The sequence below is a fragment of the Amblyomma americanum genome, chromosome 4 (genome assembly GCF_052857255.1).
Source record: "Amblyomma americanum isolate KBUSLIRL-KWMA chromosome 4, ASM5285725v1, whole genome shotgun sequence".
NCBI classification, from domain to species: Eukaryota; Metazoa; Arthropoda; class Arachnida; order Ixodida; family Ixodidae; genus Amblyomma; species Amblyomma americanum.
In genome coordinates, this window is record NC_135500.1 from 144,365,992 (window position 1) to 144,386,998 (window position 21,007).

A 21,007-nucleotide genomic window follows, 5' to 3' on the forward strand; every position below is an offset into this window, starting at 1 on the left:
CTCGACTACAGATCCGGAGTTCCCGGGTTCGAACCCGACCGCGGCGGCTGCGTTTTTATGGAGGAAAAACGCTAAGGCGCCCGTGTGCTGTGCGATGTCAGTGCACGTTAAAGATCCCCAGGTGGTCGAAATTATTCCGGAGACCTCCACTACGGCACCTTTCTCTTCCTTTCTTCTTTCACTCCCTCCTTTATCCCTTCCCTTACGGCGCGGTTCAGGTGTCCAACGATATATGAGACAGATACTGCGCCATTTCCTTTGCCGCCCAAAAAACCAATTATTAAAAACCAATTATTATTCGTCGAAGCTGGTCAACCCTGGCGCCGTTCCGCAAGTAGAGCTGTCATCGGACTCCGGTGGTGTGCTTCCGCTGTGCGCGACTGCCCGCTCGGTCCCGACTTTCCCAGGGGGATTAGCGTTCTCGTGAGCACACACGGCTTAGCTTCCACACCGATACCCGTTATCTCCAATCTGACCGCCGCTGCCCATCCGTCACTTTCATTGCTCCCCTCCTTGACAAGACCGCCATTTTTCAAGATCTTCCGAACAAGACGTTCGTCGCAGGGTCGCGCAGCTTCTGATGTCTGTCAAGAGAGAGGGGGGGGGGGGGGGGGGGAGAACAACGCGCGCGGCCCCCCGCTGTCAGGGGTGCTTGACCCCAAGACGGGCGCGTCTTTTCAGCGCGTCCCGCCACCGCCTGTCGCCGGGTTAGGAGGGGGGGTTCAAAGGGAGGCCACAGCGGTGGGGTGCCCTGACCGGGCGACCGGTCCTAATGACCCCACGCATCATCGATCCCGTACTACGCATATACAGAAGAAAAAAAAAAGGGGGGGGGGGGGGGTAGGGCAGAGACAGCGCGCAAATACTTCACGTATAGTAACCGGCCACCAGAACAGTGCCTACAAAACCATGTTTGATCGCGAGTAATAATGTCACAAGAAAAAGACATCATTTTCATAACATGCCCCCATTTCTTCAGATTCTGATAAAAATTTTCGCAGAACTGGCTACATCCACCGAGATTACCCCAAAGTCTTGCGCCCTTTGTTAAACTCAGAAACCACTCTTTTCTTTCAACATAACTCGAAACTTCACCGGAGAAAAGAAGAAAAATGCTTGCCTGCTTGAACATCAATTAAGTGACCCCCCCCCCCTCTCCCACCGCTCCTTCCCTAGTTCTAAGTATAAAAGAGTACTACCTTGTCGTTCTTTCGAGCCATCTATCTCGGCGACCGGAGTAAGACATCACAAAACATCTTTTGCGGAGATAAAGGTGTCTCTTGTGTAGTAACTGCGCTTCTCCGAGTCAACTGCAAGTGACACAACGCTACTACAGTAGCTAGACAGACAGCTACTGGCACTCCCTTCGTACCGGGCCGGTGGAATGCCACCTTGCCAGTAATAGTAAATAAAGCAGTAAAATTGTTTTATCTAATCTTTTTTTCCTCCCGCCCTTGTTTACATTGAACCATGTTCTCGTTATTGTTTTTTTTTATTCAAGGCTATTTTTCACAGTCTATACGGATGATGATGATGACAGTGTGTCCTTCCCTTTGAAATAGGTGGGCGCCTAAAAAAAAAAGTGCCCCGACCGGAAAAGTGAAAGTAATTCCGGAAGCTCCATCTAGCGTAACATCTGGGAATTCCCCGACGCACCTCAACAATCGTCATGCACGGTACACCCGAACGCTGCGATCGCAAGCGGGAATTAAAATCCTCGCTAACATAGTATACGCGCTGCCACGTGCCCTTATCGGCGAAAAAAAACAACTAAACAGCCCGGCACCTTTCTTCAATGCTGCGTGAAACACATCTCGCCAAGGCTCTCGCATTTCGTTCCCTCTTCGCCAGCCGCGAGAATTACGACGCTATATACCCGCCAAGCCGCACGCTGCCGAGATTGGGTGGCGGCGAAGGGATACCGGCGAGTTTCTCTCACGCTCCCTTTACGCCACACGCACTTCGCAGTACGCCAACGTTTATAGCGCGCACAGACACACACACATTCAAACACTATAGAGTCGCATTGAATCGCAATCGCGCTCATTCACCGGTGTGACAGCGCGGGCTTGCCGCCACGTGATTGACTGCGCGCGCGCCCGCGCGCCGGGAATCTCCGCTCGCACTTACTTATACTTCCACGCGAATTCGACAGCGCGCGCGGATAATTGTGCGTTACACAAGGCGCCGGCTTGGAGCACTATTAGACGCTACTGCTGCTGCTGAATTTCTCCTCTTTCGCTCGTTTTACTTTCCCTCCCTCCCTGCTGAGGAGTTTCACGGTAGCTATCAATCAGTTCGCACCACAGGAGCAAACGCGTATACGACGCGAAAGCTTCGAGACCCGTAAATGGAGAGTTTGGCGATTAAAACGCTCTAAGGCGAATTCAATAAAAGACGGAGGCGGCTGGGTTCGTGCGCAACGCCGGGCGTGCGAGGCAGCGGGAAAGAAACCGGTGACAGTATTTTTCGCTCATAAAGGAGGCGCCTGAATGCGGTATACAGGGGAGAAAAAAAAAAAGAGGAACATATTTCGGATATATAAAGCGCAAGAGCGAACCCATAGCTCTGGCGCCAACAGAAGAGAAACTGAAACGTGAACGCCGAACAAGCTTTAGCGAAGCGGTCGACTGAAAACTTTTTTTTTTTCCTTATATCGTTCGCGAAAAAAGTGAGAGCTGTGATCGACGGTGTAAAAAGGGAAAAAGTTGAGAATAGACTGCCAACCGGCAATACGTGCTTTCTACCGACGCATAGTCTACACTGATAAGCGCCGGTTGTGGTCTGTCACTGCTTCGCTTCTATAGCCGGCCGTTCGAACTTCATGGAGTAGCAGACCCTTAATCGACAGTGCTCCGAGTTTAGGAATGCGGATGACTTCCGGTTTTCGGCGAAGCGCGATGAGACAAGGGTATTCGGTACCATTTGCAAAGCATCAAGCTGAAGGTGCCGCAACAATTAAAACGTCGCCACCGATAGACAGCCGACAGCGACGGAGGTATACCACTCTATCTGCCGCTCATATTCACGCCATTATAATTACGCGTAATTAGGCTCCGAAACCTGCTTTCACCCGTCCACTCTCTCCAGTCAGCTTAGAGAAAGTAGAGGCAATTTCCCCGCCGACTAGATGAACGGCGAACTGCTAACAAAATCTGTAGCTACACATCGTCGTCGAAAATAGGAACAAGCATAAAATTCGTTGCAGGAAAGACGCAGCGTAGAGGACGGCTCACATCCGAAGTCGTCGGCATCCAGTGTGGCGCGCGTTCCTCAGCTGGTTGGATGCGCTGAGCGACAGCGGAGTTGACCCAGGAGTCATGCAGGAGCGTTTTTTAGAAAAGACACACAGCGTTCTTCTTGTACAGACGCGCCGCGTTTGTTTGTTGTTGAGCCCCAGACTGGAGCGCACGCAAACACAACCGTAACGGCTTATAAACGACTTCTCCCCCTACCGACGCCGCGGATTCCGAGTGATGTGAAGGGCGGATCGCAGTACCACACAATGCGCTGCGCGCTGAAGCTGATACCCCGGATATTCGAGAACTTTCGAAGGCCCGAACAACGCGCTTCCATTGGCGACACGCTGGTTTCTTTCATCATCATCACCATCAGCCTAAATACACCCACTGCAGGGCAAAGGCCTCTCCCATGTCTCCCCAATTAGCCCCGTCCTTTGCCAGCTGCATCGATCCACCCTATGCCTGCAAACTTCTTAATCTCATCCGCCCACCCAGCCTTCTGCCGCCCCCTGCTACGCTTACTTTCTCTTGGCCATAGCTTGATATCATTCCGCGATGTGGAAAGTTCCCTCATACAGATGTCATTCCACCTGAAGATGACGGCATTCCCGGCGGGCTTCAGGATCAGCGCCGTCGAGTTCAGCCTCAGGTTCAAACGACGTTCGCCTGAATCTACCGAGGACAGGATCTAATTACACTTCATGCTTAGCAGGAAGAATGTATCGACCTAATGTGAGGAAAAGATAACGAAAAATGAAAATGGAAGAAAATAAAACACACTTCCTTCGCAGCTTTGAAGGAGGCGCGAATGCCGAGCAGAGGACAAATCGTAGCAGGAGCACGCGTTGTTAACATTCCACGATGGCAGCGCATACAGCTAAGAGCTATCGTTCAAATCGTCCACACAGACCATCGCAGAAAAGGACAGAGCGACAGCAACAGGTGGCGTCCGCGTTTTCCGAAAAGCGCGGACAGGCCCTGGCCACTGTTTACGATTCGGATACGAGCGCTGCGGTTTCGCTGTACAAGTACAAAAAATCAGCTGCCGTTCAACCACTGCTGAACCATGGTTAGAGAGCGAAAGCTGTGGTGTATCGGGCAAGTAGACGCGTCTTGGCGTCTCTAACGTTGTGTGCGTTCCGCACACTGGATAGGCAGCGCGCCCACCCTGCCACCCTGGCAGGTGGCAGTTAAATTAATGGTTCATCGCGAGACGTTGGTCACCCAATGAACGCTGCGGCCTATATATTTCCCCCAGACTGACGTCACAACGGCAGTTTCCACCGCGCGACATCACGCGATTGTAACGTGACTATTCAATCGCCCTTTAGCGGCGAATCGAAAGGTCAAAGGTCGAGTGGTGCGACACCATGGTGGACCACATATGGTAAGGCCTATAGCCACACTTGACCTCTGGCTCACCTCAAGGTCAACCGGCAACGCACGGAGAAATCCGCTTTATTAAGCGTGCGATGCTTTCGCTTCAAAAGGAAAGGAAAGGAGCCCGCGCACTCGTCGTAGACGGCCCCACTTGAGTGGTTGTTCGTCGCACTCCAACAGCACCGCGTCTGCGCGCTCACGCGGTCGCCACCTCTAACAGAGAAGGCGGGCTAGAACTTGACAAGAACAGGAAGCTAGTGAACTGGGCGAGTTGATTTTCGTTCCCTTCCCTGTCCGGCGTGCTTCGCGCTGCAGCAACAGGGAACCTGTGTTAATGCTTGCCGTGTTGATGACACAGCCTAGCGGGAGGAGCAAGCGGGTTTTGGTGCACCCGTAGTGCTTTTTCGCGCCTGATTGGCTGCGCCGATTGGCATGAGCTTCCGCGCTGTGCCAAAGCCACAAATGGCGTGCGCCAGCTTTGTGGGCTACGTCGAGAGAAGCCAGGCGAGGAGTGTTATCAGCCAAACGCGGGCCACTATGACCACTCAGAATGTGCTCTCGCGTTCGTAATGGCCAAAGCGGCTGACGGGAGCAGTTTTTATACGTCCAGTGCAACGCTTTAAGTGCCGCTTGGGCAGTGCGGGTTTCCTATTTCGAAAGGCGGGCAAAGTGTGAGAGCGAACCAAGAGTCCGCGAACGGGTGGGCTGCGCATTATGCCCCCACTGGATCATCCCCCCGCCGCCGCGGCACTGCGTAGCACTGAAGGTGCTGGCTGCGTGCCGACGCACAGCATCCGCTTGCTGACGCCGGCGCATAATCCAGAGGAGTCGCACACTGTTAAGCCCAGCGTAATCCTCCTGAGATGCGTAATGTTTCCTCAATCTGGAAAGCGGCCCTAACGAAGCGCTTTCTGATGTTTTTTTCTTCAACCAAATCCTTTGCCAATACTGCTCTCAATCCATGAGGAGCAGCTAATCCCGGCTCGACCTGGCTCTCACGCGTCGGCGAACGAGAGACATTTTCATCGAAGTGCGGTCGCCACGACTATAGGACTGGATCCCGCGGCGAGCTCGTGCTCAGCGCGAAGCAACAAGCGAAAGTAATGCTCCCCTTCAGCTTTTGTAAACTGAAAGAGCGTTCAACTTTTATTAAAGGCGTCAACGCAAGAGCATCATCGCTGAAAGGAAAAAGTCTACGCGGCCAACATTTTTACAGCACCACAGGGGTAAAGATGCATGAACGAGCTCGGGAACTGGTGCTACCACCCGGCGCGGTGGGCCACCATTTACGGTGATCCACAACGAGTTCCCGCGTTCTACTTGGCGGCCGCATATCGATAGAGGCAGAGCGCAAGAAACACTGTGCAGCGAACGGTGAAGGATGTTGCCGGTGGTCGAGATCACTCTCGTGGCCGCCACTAACTGCGTGCCTTGTAGCGCACGCAAAGCGTTGTAACAGTGTAAAAAAAACGAAAAATAAGCATCAAGTAGCATTTTCGTGAAAGGAAGCCAGCACAAACTAAAGGTATCTTTACAACGGGCAGCGACATATGTCCCCGTGTATAGGTCGGGCAGGTGCTCATGATGCTCCGCAAACAGCGGCGCTACGAAGGCCTTGTACTGACGTTGAAAAGGAAAAAAAAAGGGGGGGGGGGGGGGACGCGGAAATGAACCGGAAAAGAAAGAAAGAAGGAAAGGAGGACAACAACCCGGCAGCAACAAACGGCGGGCGGTACACGTCTCCTGATCTTAATCCCCGCCACACACGATGGGGGCGGAGGTCGGCGCACGCGACGGCCACACACTTGACGTGGAATCGCGCGCGGCCAAAAGGGCGAATCAGGCGCGCGACCCGCGCTAATCCGTCGTGCGAATGCCGGCTGACCCCACGCATCGTCGGCGACGCTAGTGGTCAGTGCCCGCGGACAGACCCTCCGAGCGAGTGCCGGCCGCAGCGGCATTCTGACAACTGGGTTCGCCCCGAGACGACCGGTCGACGACTTTCGAACGCGGCGGGACTACATAGATAGACGCAGTTCATGTGGTGCCAATCTCCTTTTCCTTCCCTTCCCCAGGGCCTTAATGTCTCTTCGCTTGCCATCGAAGCACCTCGGTACAGACGAAGCATTCGAGGAAAATGAAGCGATGCCGAAAATGCCTGCCGGCCGTCTCCGCAATACATGCCGCAATTTCAGTTTCCGTGGAGATCGCTTCGTTCGCACGAAATGGCGCCGTATCCTCACGTGACCAGCGGCACAAGTGCGGCGGAACCCGCAGCACGTGCGGACGCGTCAACGCACCACGTGATCGCGTGACGCCAGTGCCAAGACAGCGTCCTCCAGTAAGCGACGCCGGTGTCACGTGAACCAAGGACGATGTGACCCATCAAACCACTAACGCGTGTATATACCCCTATTAACCCCCTCGGGAGACGTCAACCTCTTAAAGCAGAAGCTGCAACTTCACATTACTTCACAACTTCACAAAATTTCTACAACAGAACGGACTCTGCCTATTCGCCTCGCTTGTTCAGTAGATAAGTTCGCGGTTTAGGCGAACTCAACTCACCCTGCTCGGCGCCCAAATCAGTGGCTGGAGGAAGTATGATGGAAGTATCAATGTATGTATACGCGCACAGGCCTGAAATCTACATTGCTGTGAGCCAGGCAGAAAGCAAGGTTGGGTTGAGAGATACAATGGCAGCAAAGTCTACAGAAACCAAGCGTCTCATCCCCAACCACACGGCGAAAAGAAACAGTGCGACGTAGGCTAGCTTGGTGTTTACGTCGAGGCGCCTCCACCATATATGGTTCAAGCAATATTACCTGCAGTCAACCATGTCACCACTTACCACCCTTAACCAACGACCGTTTCAACCGCTAACATAGAGAATTCCGCTTGGCAGTGCTGTATACAGTGCACATCACGAAGGACCCAGCGGTTTCAAAATTTTAGACACTTCGCCACCGCCTTCTGAGCAAAGAAGAGAAATACTGTACCAAGCCGCGCGTATACATTTCAGCAAGAATCCGCGCAAGAGAAAACCCAGGCGCGCTCGGGTGTGCCTGCCACATCCTCCACGCCACAAATGGTTCGAATTTCGCGCCATTCTGCAGCGGTTACAAAAGCCTTCACAGCAGATAAAGTCCTCCACAGCGCAATTGGTGTCTCATCTGACCTTCTATCGACCAAATATGTTTAAGTCTCAATCGCATTTAAATTTCTGACACCTCGCGTTACTCGGCGAGCAAGACAGGCCTGGCCCATATTTGGTAGCGTTCAATCACGTCAAACTATTAACATGATTGGTTAAACAAGTGTATGGCCGGCCCTCCAATTACCGCGAGGCATATAACCCTCTCCCTATAGTAAACAACATAAAAACGGACATCAAATTCACTTCCAACAAAAAAGAAAAACCTATTTTCTCAGGAAGCGACACAACCCTTGGTCCACAGGTTCGCCCGTCCCGCCCGGCAGCCTTTTTGAGTATCATCAAAACACTCTTTCCCGCAGAAAAAGGGAAAGCAAAAACAACCACATAACCGTGCCCGCCCGTGCTATCGGTTTCGTCGAAGCTCGTCCACCCTGGCGCCGTCCCGCAATTAGAGCTGTCATCGGACTCCGGCGGTGTGCTTCCGCTGTGCGCGACTGCCCGCTCGGTCCCGACTTTCCCAGGGGGATTAGCGTTCTCGTGAGCACACGCGGCTTAGCTTCCACACCGATACCCGTTATCTCCAATCTGACCGCCGCTGCCCATCCGTCACTTTCATTGCTCCCCTCCTTGACAAGGCTGCCATTTTTCAAGCTCTTCCGAACAAGACGTTCGTCGCAGGGTCGCGCCGCGAGACGGTTCCAGGGAGCGCGGACAAAGCGCGCGTCCCGCCACCGCCCGTCGTCGGGTTTCGGGGGAGGGGTTCAAAGGGGGTTCCGCAGCGGTGAGGCGCGCCGAGACAGGGCGACCGGCCCTAATGACCCTGCGCATCACCGATCCCGTACAGCCACCTAGGCCCGTTTCACATGCTGCGACTGGAACCAGCGTATTTTTAGATGCAAGACATTATTTCGCATGTTTTGATTAGAACAAACACTTTTTTCTTCCACCGCGGCAACAGCTCCCACGTGACCGCACGTCACAGAAGTTCTTGCTGTTGGGCTGGTTGGTTCATCACAAAGTTGAATGGCGCCAGGGAACGAACACAGGAAGACACAGAGACAGAAAGAGCGCCTTCGCTCGCCGTCTCGGCGCTCGCCATTGGTCTGTCGCAGTGCGAACACACTGAATTCCAACCGGACGGAACTCGATCGCAAGCCGTCTGCGACTAGACCGACGGCCCTCCGCAGACGCAGACCGACGGAATTCGCAGGGTCGCAGGCGAAAATCGCATGCATGTGAAACGGGCCTTACACAATGCTTGCACGACTGACGAAGCTGCCACCGAATTAAATATATCTTCGTTGTCCGGAAATCTCAGTACTACTACTCATACTGACGTTACAGTTACACAGTAATGTAACGTAACTACGTCCATCTTTGTCTCAAACAAAAACCTCCAAGGCCGACCAGTGGCGTCAATGAGAATAATGGTCATCCCTTCCCGAAAACAGCGCCTTCGCTAGGTTCACTGAAACATCAAATTGCCAAATTTCATGACTGCGATAGAGCAACTATCTTGAGCAGGCCTGACACTGCTGACTAAAATCAGCACGTTCTAGCGTACACTTGAGGACATTTAGATCGACTTCGCCAACTTTCAAAAGAAAAATTATGCAAGTCGAGGTTGAAAATTTTATTGCTTCATGCTTGCACCTCAGTAGCACCCTAACAAAACCGCAATAAAAAAATTTCGCAACTACAGTTAATGGGACGGATAACACGAAAAAAAAAAAGAAACTGTGTATATATTACACATGAAACGCACAGCCTTTGTCAAAAGTTTAAAACCCGGGTTGGGGGGCGGTTTCATCCGGGCCACGCAAGGTGGCAATTTTTGGAGCACTGTCGAAACGCTACATAGCTATCTTCGAGCACGTTTGGAGCAGCCATGTCGCCACTTTGGAGAACTTGTGCTTGCCCATCAAGCAGCAAATTTTGAAACATTTTTATGCTGTTGAGAAATTCAATCTTAGCTAAAATATAATTGCCTCAACTGAATCCCTTGTATGGTGTACTTTGGAAAGATCATTTGCGACACACTTTGAGTGCATTTTTGCCTGCCAAATGCAGCTGACAGTCGTAATTCCGAGACTTGCCCGATATTCCACACTGCGTTCTCACTACAGTCATACCCTCCGCTAGCGCATGTGCCATGGAGAGCAAAACACGTAACAACACAGAGAACACAGGGCCTTTGAGGCCCATTCCGTATGTGTTACAATAGACGACCTAAACAGAACAGCCCTGCTGTTGTTACGCATCACTGCACTGTACTGTACTGTACTGATTTTGTGGGCCGGCCACACCGGTGCTCTCACAGAATTCCGCGCAATACGAACTGAGCTTTATATCGAAACAGCGGGATAGCTCCTGCGTGACGCGTCGCGGACGCCACACCCTGCGGCTGCCCGCGCAACAAATGCCAGCAACCACTTTGAATTTTGACGCAGTCTGAACTTTCGTATGGCTTTACTACATACGTAGGTATCAACCGCAGCGAGCACTGCAGGCTGCAGGCGCCTGAAGGTATGTTTAGCATGCGCGCGCTGCACGGTGACGGCACGTAAGGGACACTGGAGCTTTTTAAAGCCCATGAGTGCGTGACAACCACCCCCCCCCCCCACCCTCCCTGCTTTCGGCTGCTTTCAGCGCTCAGACAACGCGCACTCATCGAGCGGCGAAAATTTTGCTCCGTCTGCTACAGAAGTAAGTACCATCGGGGCTGTAAGGCAAGCGCACTCAAGAGAAAGCGTGAAAACGAAACTATGCCTCGACAGGCGCGCAGTGCAAAGTGCAGATGAATGGGATGTCCCAGGGGGCTTGCGTTGCTGTCTTCCGATTTTTACTCCTCCAATATGGCTTGTAAGACGGGATGTTTCCGGATAGTATAGCAGGTGATAATTTCACCGGATAATCGGAGCAGCCAGCGCGTTGCTGACCAGACAATTCTCCGACTTTAATTGCGGCCTCCGAGACCCTATGCGGGTGGACGCTGTGCCGATTCAGCGCCGCTGCTCATCTCGTCACAACTCGAATACTTTAGGCGGCCCCAAAATTTACCATATCCAGCATTCGCGCAGCCGCACGGTCACCCCAAAGTGAACGCCCCGGTACACAACTCTGGCGAAAAGCAGACTTGAAGGCACACCTAACTCGAAAGCACAGCTCTTCGAGTATGCTCTTCATTGAACTCTTGAATGCATCGCGCGACGGCGGCGAGCTTTAGTGCGGGCTACGCCGGCCAGGGGCGACGATGTTTGCCGATCATTGACTTAACCAAAGAAGATGCGAGAACGTGTTCCGCAGACGTCGGGACCACCCTAAGCGAAATTCCGGCTACGTTTTCGTACAAGTCGAAGGGCAGCTAAATTTCGCTTAAGGCGAAGACACACATTCCTATCCTTTTTTTTTTTGCTATCGCTTCCCACCCTTTCTTTCCCTCTTACTGTTCTTTTAGTGACGCTAGCCACAGCTAAGATGCTTCAGGTTCTGACGGCAGATGCCGCAGCTAGCCGCATCTTTTCCTTCTAAGGTTTTGTAGCGATAGCTACATTACGGTAGAATTTCGGCGCCGCCACGCTGTCACGTGGTGCGGAGCAGCTGCCGGCGGCGCGGCGCCGTGGCTGATCACGTGGTTGGTCACGTGACCAAGTTCCACTCGGCCAGCCGTAGCTATCGCGTCACTCCAGGTTTAACCAGAGTTAAACCAATGACATTTTTTTTAATACAGATTCACTAATAATAATAATAACAACAACAACAACAACAACAACAACAGATTTTGGAGCACTTTGGCGTAGTTTTGACCATTTTTATCAGTTTGGCGCAAGCAAATTTCGCTTAGCGCATAACGGTGCAGGAGCGGAAGCACTGCGTGACGTTTACCGACTCCCCGCGTTCCAGTCCGGGGCTGAAAGCGACGCCGAGAACGCGACGACGGGCCTCAACGCGAGCACCGGCTTTTCCCTTGATTTTCCTTCACAAGCTAGCACGCTGCTTCACGTGCCGTACACAGGTACACTATAGTTCGAGAGACATCCCCAGAGGTGGCGGAGAGGCGCACAGTACGCGTACGTGCACGCACGTAGAGGTAAAGTACGCAAGAGAAAATCTCTGAACGCAGCTGCGATAAGCCGCCTGATATAGGCCGCGCGGATTAGTGGCGTACAGGCGGCTGGCTTCGCGGAGACGCGAGAGAGAGACTGCTGCCAAAAAACCTCTACGGTCGGCTTGGGGACGGCGCGACTCAACTCCCATGCAGTGCGGGTGGTTGGGGTCGCTTGATGCAAGCAGGCATAGTTAGCGCCCAAGTGCATGGCATGCGAGACACCTAGCTGTCTTATCTTCAGGCCTGACTTTGGAAACAGTGGAACACGCTGAAAAATTGGAGGGGAAAATTAAAGCGATAGCGTAATGGGTTAATTCCGATGTATGCGGTATCGGTCATTATCGACTTTACATTCTTAGACCCCTGGGAGTCATCATACCCGTCCTGGCGCAGTGGTGCTGCAGGCGTTGGTTAAGCGACGCGCCACTGCCCTGCGATGATGGCAGGTGGCCCCAGCTTGCGCGGCCCGGGTTGATCTGCCCGAGCAACCATTCATTAATTCAACCGCCACTTGCCACGGTGGGCAGTTTTTACACAATCCGGTGGGCAGGTTGTGATGACGCCACAAGGTCACGTGACTGACCTAGGTGGCCCACCTGCCTCCTAGGTTGCTCTCTGGAAGCAACCCTCCAGAGTCGTGATTTTTCGCTAACTATGCCGACGACGAAGGATTTTCTGGGTGACGGTGCCTTTAACGTTATCGCGTTAACACTGTTTTTGAGGGAAAAGAAGACGTGCAGCAACTGTATCATCGCGCCATGGGGGAACGAATGGAAGAGGGACTATTAAGAAAGAAGACAGAGACAGAAGCGCCGTATGCGCACGACTGCGGATTAATTTGACCACCTGGGATTTTTTCGAGGTGGCACTGAGGACAAACTGAAGCTAGCTTGCATCGAAATATTACCGCGTTTTAACGATAACCGAAAACTGAGCTTCTATAGGGTAGAAGCAGCCAAAAAATGAAGTACAAGCGTCGCCGTCAGCGGCCCGCACTTCGCTAGAAGACTGCGGTAATTAAGTGGATACGTTTTAGAGCGCATCAGGAGCCCGTTCCTGGCTCCCACGTCGTATAGCTGTCGGTAGGGAGGGCGTTGCGGATCTTTGAGGCTGGGCTGCACAGCCATTCTTTAATAACGGTTATCACGGAGTCCTTTCCGGTGCACAAGTCACGAGCTTGTGGCGAGTGGCGGTAAAGTTTTCGAACGGAAACTGAATGGAGTTATGCTCACGAAATGTCTCTTTAACGCGCACTGATATCGCACAGCACACGGGTGTCTTAATTCCTCCTCCAACGAAACGTGGTCGCCACAGCTGGCGATTTGATACTGCGCGCGTCCTCGGGCTCACCAGCCGAACGCCGTAACCACTCAGGCACCGCGGCGGCGATGGAACACACTGTCAGTAGCCACAGGCGGTTCCGAATAGTTCACTGGCTCGAAGGTGCCGGCGAACTTCCTGCGGTCTGACCCTTAGCCTGACGTAGATAGATCCCTCGGAAGTTCCCGAGTGCGGAAAAGCTACTTCTTTTTTCTCTCTCTCGCTAGCACCGCTCCACTAATCTTGAAGGGACACAAAGGTCTCTTGTTCTTGTAAAAAATAGATTCAATGACTTTATGTGGCTGTGTTGGTATTTGTTCGGCAGCAAAAACGTACTGATTGGTGAAAAAATTTGGCTTAAAGACGGAATTTTTTTCTCCCGCCCCTCAATTCAAATTCGCGACGTCAAGACCAAAACGGACTCGGTGATCACCGATAGGAATAGAATGGCAGGGTGGCCTAGCCTCTAGGATCCGCGCTTAAAACACGTCTCGACGTCATTGCAGCAGTTTACTTGCCACAACGGCTGGTGGTGGTGGTACCTGCATTTTATCCCTGTTATTTTTCTTTTACAGTTTATGAGAACCGCGCCTTCAATGAAAGTGGCCTGTCTGTCATTAGAACGTGGTAATCAATTGACACAGGGCAGCCTCAGCTTTTTCTCAGTGTCTTTTAAAAAGAATACAACGCTTCAGATATATGAAAATGGGTGGCGTTCAGTTCCAAAACAGCGGCAGCCAAAACATTCTTGTTGTTCCTCAAACTTGTCTCAAAGGGCCCCTAAACTGCTCTTGCCAGCAGCCCCCTCCCAAATTTCATTCCACCCTTCACCATCATTCGCTGCAATGATGGTTAACACTCTCACTGGTGAGCCTGAGAATGTGGATATTTTCGGCTGAGACACACTACGCCGATTATGAAGAAGTCGACTGGGACGAAGCCTCATGTATACAACTATCACTGAAGCCTCAGTATGATGAGGCATGCCCGGCTGAGCGCAAAAAAAAATAAAGTATTGCATGTGTATTGCACTTGTGGCTTCAGGAACGCTGGCAATGCCGAGAGGAGCCGGAGAGCTTCGGGGACAAAAGCTTCAGGGAAAAGAGTTGCCCTAATATTTCAATCTAATTATTTCTTAGTAATCTATGTTAAATGACTTATTGTAACTGATAACTGCATTATCATCCATCCAGGGTCGAGACAAATTGGTTTGGTCAGAACAAAAAAAAATCCTCTTCCGCGGCAGTCAGCAAGTCGGCAGTCAGCAGTCGGCAGTCGGCAAATGCAACAAATTTCGTTTATGTTTTAATTAACGGCGGTCATCAAGGGAGGCAGGCACGTAGCCAGAAATTTTTTTTCGGGAGAGGCCCAAGGCAATTTTTTTTGTGCTCAACTAGAAAGATATGGGGAGAAGGGCGGGTGAGCTGGATTTTGGGGGAGGGCCCGGGCCCCCTTAGGCCCTCTCTTGGATAGGTGCCTCAAGGGTGGTAAAGAGGCATAAGGTTGTGCTAAGGCCCTGCCAGGGACTCCGGAACGTTTTTTTTTTTTCGAGTGAGGAGGCAAGAATTGTGGCTTCTTTTGTTATTTATTTTTAATGCTCATTTGCATAATAATTTTTATTTTTTATTTTTTTATTTTCAATGCTCAAAGGTTGATGCAAATTGTCACGTTGTGGTGACGACACTCCAGAAATCCGGAAGACAACGAAAAGGCTTCCAAAAGAAACTGTTAAAGGGGCTGGCTCGCGCCCACTAGGAACTGAATGACTTGGCGGCGGCGATAGCCACAAGCGTGCTCGGCGGTCATCAAACTGAGTGCCTGCAGTTCTTGGCCGCGCTCAATTTAAATCTAGCAAGGTACCTTCGATAAAGAACCAATAGCAACTGCAACAATCTAGAAAAATGTGGAAGCGTTTGCACGCGGCCACGATCAGTGGAGAAGTAAAGATGTACTGGTCTCTTGCTGACCTACTTGGTTCTTTATCTTCGCACCAGGGGTGCCCACCGCAAGAGACGGTTCGTTGGTTTGGCTGACTGAAGGCTTTTTCGCACCAGGGGTGCTCCGTCAGAGACGGTCTTGCGGCGAATTAGGATGCAGGTGTTAAGGGAGTAAAGACTTGAGGTTTTATGTACAAAAATTTACATTATACAAGTTGATGTACAGGAGACAACTTAAAGCGAAAAAAAAAGGTTTAAACAAAAAAAGGTGGAACTGGCTATAACACTAGGGGAGACCAGTCAAAACGATTTTCCAGGCTCCGGGGTCCGGTTTTAAAGACACCAGAGCCTAGCCCACATTTTCGCACCACCCAATCAAAACATACTAACACATGATTGGTTAACAAACTGCATGGCACGCCTTCAGTTTCTGCACCGTTCAAAACCCTCTCCCTAAAATTCATAACACAAAAAGAACATCAAAGTTGCTTTAAACAGATGGCATTCCGGGAATCGTTCCACGCCCCATACTACCACAGTACATGAAAATACATCATAAACACATCCAGGTGTCGCAGGCTCCACAGCACACGAAAATACAACATAAACACATTCACGTGTCACAGGCTCCCTGGGAACCCGTGACCCTGGCGGTTCCCAGCGTTAGGGCAATTATCGATTTCACCCGAGCCGCCGCGGGTAACAAACTACTCGTCTTCGCGACGACTGTGGACAGGCGTCCCCCAAAATCTTCAAAGCGGCGCCAAGCCTGACATTTGCTGCCTTGGCGGCGGCATTCCTTTTCTCCGGCTACGTTTCGTTAAGCCGGCCCGTTCCCCCAGAGCATACAACGTCCTTGCGCGTGGGAGTCGCCGCGACGCCCGCAAGTCGCGTCCGCACCTGACCGTACGCTACGCTTAATTACTCCCGGTCAAGCGCGAGCGTTCGGACCCGTCTCGCACGGCGGTTTTAGCCCTTCAAAAAAAAAAAAAAACCTCTACCGACCTTCCAACATAGGCGGTCTTCGCTCAGACGAGAAGGAGAGGGGAGGGGGGGGGGGGGGCGCTATGGCGCCTTCGCCAGGGTCACTGTCGGTCTGCCTCGCCTTGCCCCCTTCTTGCCAAAGCACCGCCGGGGATTAGCGAGGGGAAATCGCCGCCCCGCTGCGCGGAGCCAGCAACAAAAGGGCGGATGGTTCCCACAAAGCGGCGGGCATCCACAGATCCCTTACAGGAGATAAGTCTGGTCCCATCCCGCATTACAAAACAAAATGACAAAGCCGCGCGTGCCGGCGGTTTTGAGTGCGAACGAACAAACGGTGCAAATATTCACGGCAATATAAAACGAAGTGAAATGGGAAGCTTTACGCACGAGGAGTGATCAGCTGCAAAAAAAAGTTTTGTGCATAGTTTGTTTGAATTCTGCTATTTATGACCATGTACACGGGTCAGACAATTGACTTCTGTTGGGACATGACTAGTTTAGGTTACTCATATACGAAATGCTTTACATCTGGCTACGAAGCGAAGTAGCTCAGCACCGCTGTGATTTGTCCTCAATCCCAGACTGGGGGAAGGGGGGGGGGAGGGGGGGTGCTGACCCCCTGTTCTGGGGCCCCTGGACCCTGCAACACCACCAGGGTAATATCATGGTTGTATGCCCAAGAGGGGCACAGTAACGATGTCTTGTTTCACAGCAACAGGGGGCATCATAGTGCAAGTTAAAACTATACGATATGAGAAGATAAGTGCTGATAGATCAGCCCAAGTATTTGCCCTGAAATTAGTCTACACAACAGTGGCTGGCTATGAAAAGGTGTACTACAATGGCTACCAACATAGTCAGGGAGCTCAGCAGAGAGCCGGCATGGGAATGTGGTTGCCTCTCTCAATGAGAAGCAAGTAGAGCAACTCTGTGAACCTAATGCATGTAGAGCACTGAAATGTGGCTGCCTGCGTGCACTCAGAACTGCAGGTTGGAAGCTGGCAATCAGTCACGAACGCAGCCAAGCCTTTCGTCACACCAAGAAATTATAAGCTGCCACACAATGTTGGCAACACCTCCCATAGGGTAAGTGATCTGACCGCAGCAAAGCGTCGGAATAATGTCTCAAGCCTGAAAGTGAAGTGCTACTAGAACTGCCCATGCAAGACAATGTGTCTGGATTGCAGGAAGGAACTAAAATCATTTAACACCTCAAACTGCAGAGAAGCTATGCTCCCTTTGAAAATGTAGAAATGTCGACAAGTGCTTTGTCCGCTAGGAGTAACCTGAGGTGCAACGGGACATGCTGATCATCTGTTCATCATCATAATAAGTATTTCACTACATTTTCTTTAGACAAGCAATGAGGAGAAAAGATTCGCTGTCCACCAAGATGGCCAGTCCTCAGTTTGGAACAGCTGGATAAAGGCAGCACCTAACAATGCTTGTTATACATCAGCCTTTTAAACTATTTGATGCTTCTTACAAAGAACAAAGAAGATAAATGCTACTGTTAACATGGAAATCAGCATTAACAAACCAGTTGCATTCACTGTCAAAAAATTGCCGACTGCTGCATCTATAGAGGTCACTATCAAATAGCTCGATACATTTCTGTAGTTCTCCAAATGCACCAGAAAGCATACAAGGTTTATTTTTCTCTTTTATCTTTTTCTACATGGCTCCTTATTTTATTGTTTACATTTTCCGATAGAACACAAATACGTTTGATAAAAAAACTATTCAGCAGAAACTTATTAAGCTGTCCATGAAATGTTAATGGAAGAATATATCTGACATCGACCCTCTATACACTACGGAGGTGCTCAATTAGCCGTTTCATAGCAGAGAAGAATTACAGCAACAATACTCTACCACAACAAAGCAAAGAGACATTGATTAAAGGAGAGGCGGCAGCAATTTCTGAAGAAAGCAGTAAAACAGAGCTAGTTATTACATCCCGATCTCATGAACATCACAGCCAGAGCCTTGGTGGGCAACACAACGTGCGACTTTAGTCAAAAGGTAGCTTGTCCTTCCTGCAACCCCTTTTATCACCATTTTCTGTGTGATAAGTCTATGCATGACTGCTGCAAATACCTACTAGATTGTAAGCCTCATTCCACTGGTATGAACAGCAGGAACCAGCCCAAAGGTGTAATTGAGCAGAGTGGTGGTGAAGGAAAATAAATCAGAAAGATGAAAGCAAAGCATGCCCCAGAAAACTCAGCTTCCCAAAAACCTTGTAGAGCCCTAGCAGCAAGTAAAGTAAAGCTTGCGTTGGTTGACCAGTAGCACTCTTAACTCACTAAGTTGTACCCAAATAAGAAAAGCTACTAATGACCCAAGGGCCGAAGTCTTGATGATCAGCAGTATAACAGACAAGGCACAGCACAATTACAACTCATGCTGCTGTAAGAGTAGCTTTTTGAGTTTGGACACGAGTCCTTGATGCAAGCTGCTAATGTGTGCAGCAGTGTACATCTTCAGTGACCACTGAATACAATGATCGAAGTGCATCAAACCACACACCACATCACCAAAAAAAAAACAGAAAGGGAGGGTGAAAGAAATTAACAGAATAAAGTGCAGCACAACGCCACTTCACCGGGAGATGTATTGTCTGTGCAAGTAGAGAGTCACAGCTTTGAGCATGATGCCGACAATGAAAACAAGATGGAAAAAACTTGAAAAGTTGTGAAAGGTTATCCAAGGCTCTTCTGGACTCTGATGATACAAAAGGCTTGGGAAAAATTGCTACGGGAATGATCGTAACGAGACGCCCTTTCTGCTTGGGAAAGTTCACAACTTCGTTAAACTCAACGAAAGCTCCTAAGCATGAACTCGGGAGAAGTTCACAAAAATGTGCACTCCAATTCCAAGAGCCTGGAAAGGAAAAATCCCCCTGCTGTGTTTTCAGCCAAGAACTAGAAAACCTCGGCCACAGTCTCTCTCCTCAGCACCCATTCTGGCTCCGAAAAATACACGCTAAGTTAAGACTAGCACTGCATGACCAAGTGGACAAGAGAAGGAAGCCTTGTGAGTGTGAACATCTGTTCCAAAGTTTCAAGAAACGTTGCTTTACGATCACCTCTGCAGCATAGCACATAGACCACAGTCAACAGCCTGGCCAAGCCAATGCAATCCTCACCTCTGCAACTCTGCTAGGATTCAGTTGTTCGACTAGTTTATGTACTTTTTAAGGGACTCCCAATGCTATTATACATAACATTTATCTGACAGTGTATTGCCCCCAACTCACCCCCGGAAGTTCCTTATCACAAGTTTCTCGATCAATATAGCGTCGCCCAACTATAAGATACTATTCTATAGCGTTTCATAAGCCCAGAATACAAAAAATCAAATCTGACCTTGTCTGGCCGGCATACTGGTAGTTGGTAGTAGTGGTACGTCTCGTGTGGGTTGAAATACGGCCCAACCTTGTTCACGTACAGCATCACCTGCACATTGGAAGAACAAAAGAAAAAAGAAGCACCGGTAAGACTGTAAACATTCCGGATGCAGTGAGTAGGGAGCACACTTTGCTAAACCTTTGCTCTAAGTGTGCGTGATTCCACATCCAAACCAAACGACTCAATAATTCCAACTTGAAGGGAACTCAGAATTTGTGGAGTTCGAGTTAAAGGGAGCCTTTTCAACACATTTCTTTGATGCTGATGCCAGCAAAGAGTCTTTGAATTAAGTGACTTCGAACGATAAAATAGTTGATTATTATTATTAATCTCAAACCAATTAAAATTATTAATCTCAAAACCGAAGCCTAAACTCCGTACATGTGACCAGTACAGGGGAACAGTCCCCTATGAAGCCTGGCAAAAATATTGTGTCACCACTGCATTTGTGACAAAGCACTACTAGTAGCTTTGCTTGACAATGAAACTGTCACCTAGTCCTCTTTCAAATGAAGTACTAATGCTCCTTTGCATAAATAAAAACCCCACCTGTTTGGCCCCTTTCTCTAAGGACTTAAATACAGAATGCAACTTCATAAAAACATTGGCAATTGAAACTGCCTATCTTTCTTGAAGTAAAGCTACAAAGCTCTAACCATTCAACAATTATTCTACCTATTATCATAGCGATAGCTACACTACGCCATCCACTTCGTGGGGTCAGCGTGGCTGCGCTCTGAGCCATGGCACCACCGCTCCTCAGCTGTGCGCATGTGTGGAGTGACATCATAGCCAGCAGCAAGTGTGCGCGCCGCGCGCTTTGCCGCTGCGTCGACGGTGGAGCAGACGCTGCCCGCCTCGTCAGTTGTGCGCATTTGCGGAGTAACATCAGAGCATGCAGCTCGTGTGCGCGCCGCGTGCCTACATTACGCTAGCGTTTTGAGCCTTCAGCGTGGCGGCGCCGTAGCCACCATGGCGCCTGCCGGCAGTGCAGCGCGCCGGCAAAACCGGGTGGGGGAGAGAGTGAATTTACGTCCAGGGACGAAGATGAAGAAAGAACGCCCAGCGAAACGCAGCTGCGAGAGACTGACTTTGCAATTCGACTGAGTGAGTTCCACTTGGCCAGGTGTAGCTATCGCGTGACTCCAGGTTTATCCAGAGCTAAACCACAGCCATTTTTTGCAGTTTGCCTAAAATACCAGTAAATACAGGTGAAACACAACTTTCCTGCGGGATACACTGAATTCAAGCTAGAATAGGCTAAAAGATTTTACGGTCCAACCCAAACAAGCATCAAGCACTACCTAGTCATACCGCAAAAATAAACAGAATGTCAGCACCTTCCGAAGCAAACAGTAAACAACACTGCATTTAGTAATTAAAAGCACAGTCTAATAACCAAATAAACTTTATCGACAATATTTTCTTAGTGGCAATCGTAAACTCCTTCCCCATTTAAACGCATA

General features: G+C 50.3%; 1 protein-coding gene across 1 annotated transcript in view; it reads right to left on the reverse strand.

Moving 5' to 3' along the window:
• LOC144128466 (transmembrane 9 superfamily member 1-like) overlaps positions 1-21,007 on the reverse strand; it is a 109,875-nt gene that overhangs the window by 82,795 nt on the left and 6,073 nt on the right. The window contains exon 2 of the mRNA XM_077661892.1: positions 19,500-19,589. Within this exon, the coding sequence (XP_077518018.1) occupies positions 19,500-19,589 (90 nt within the window). The remainder of the gene's footprint in view (positions 1-19,499; positions 19,590-21,007) is intronic.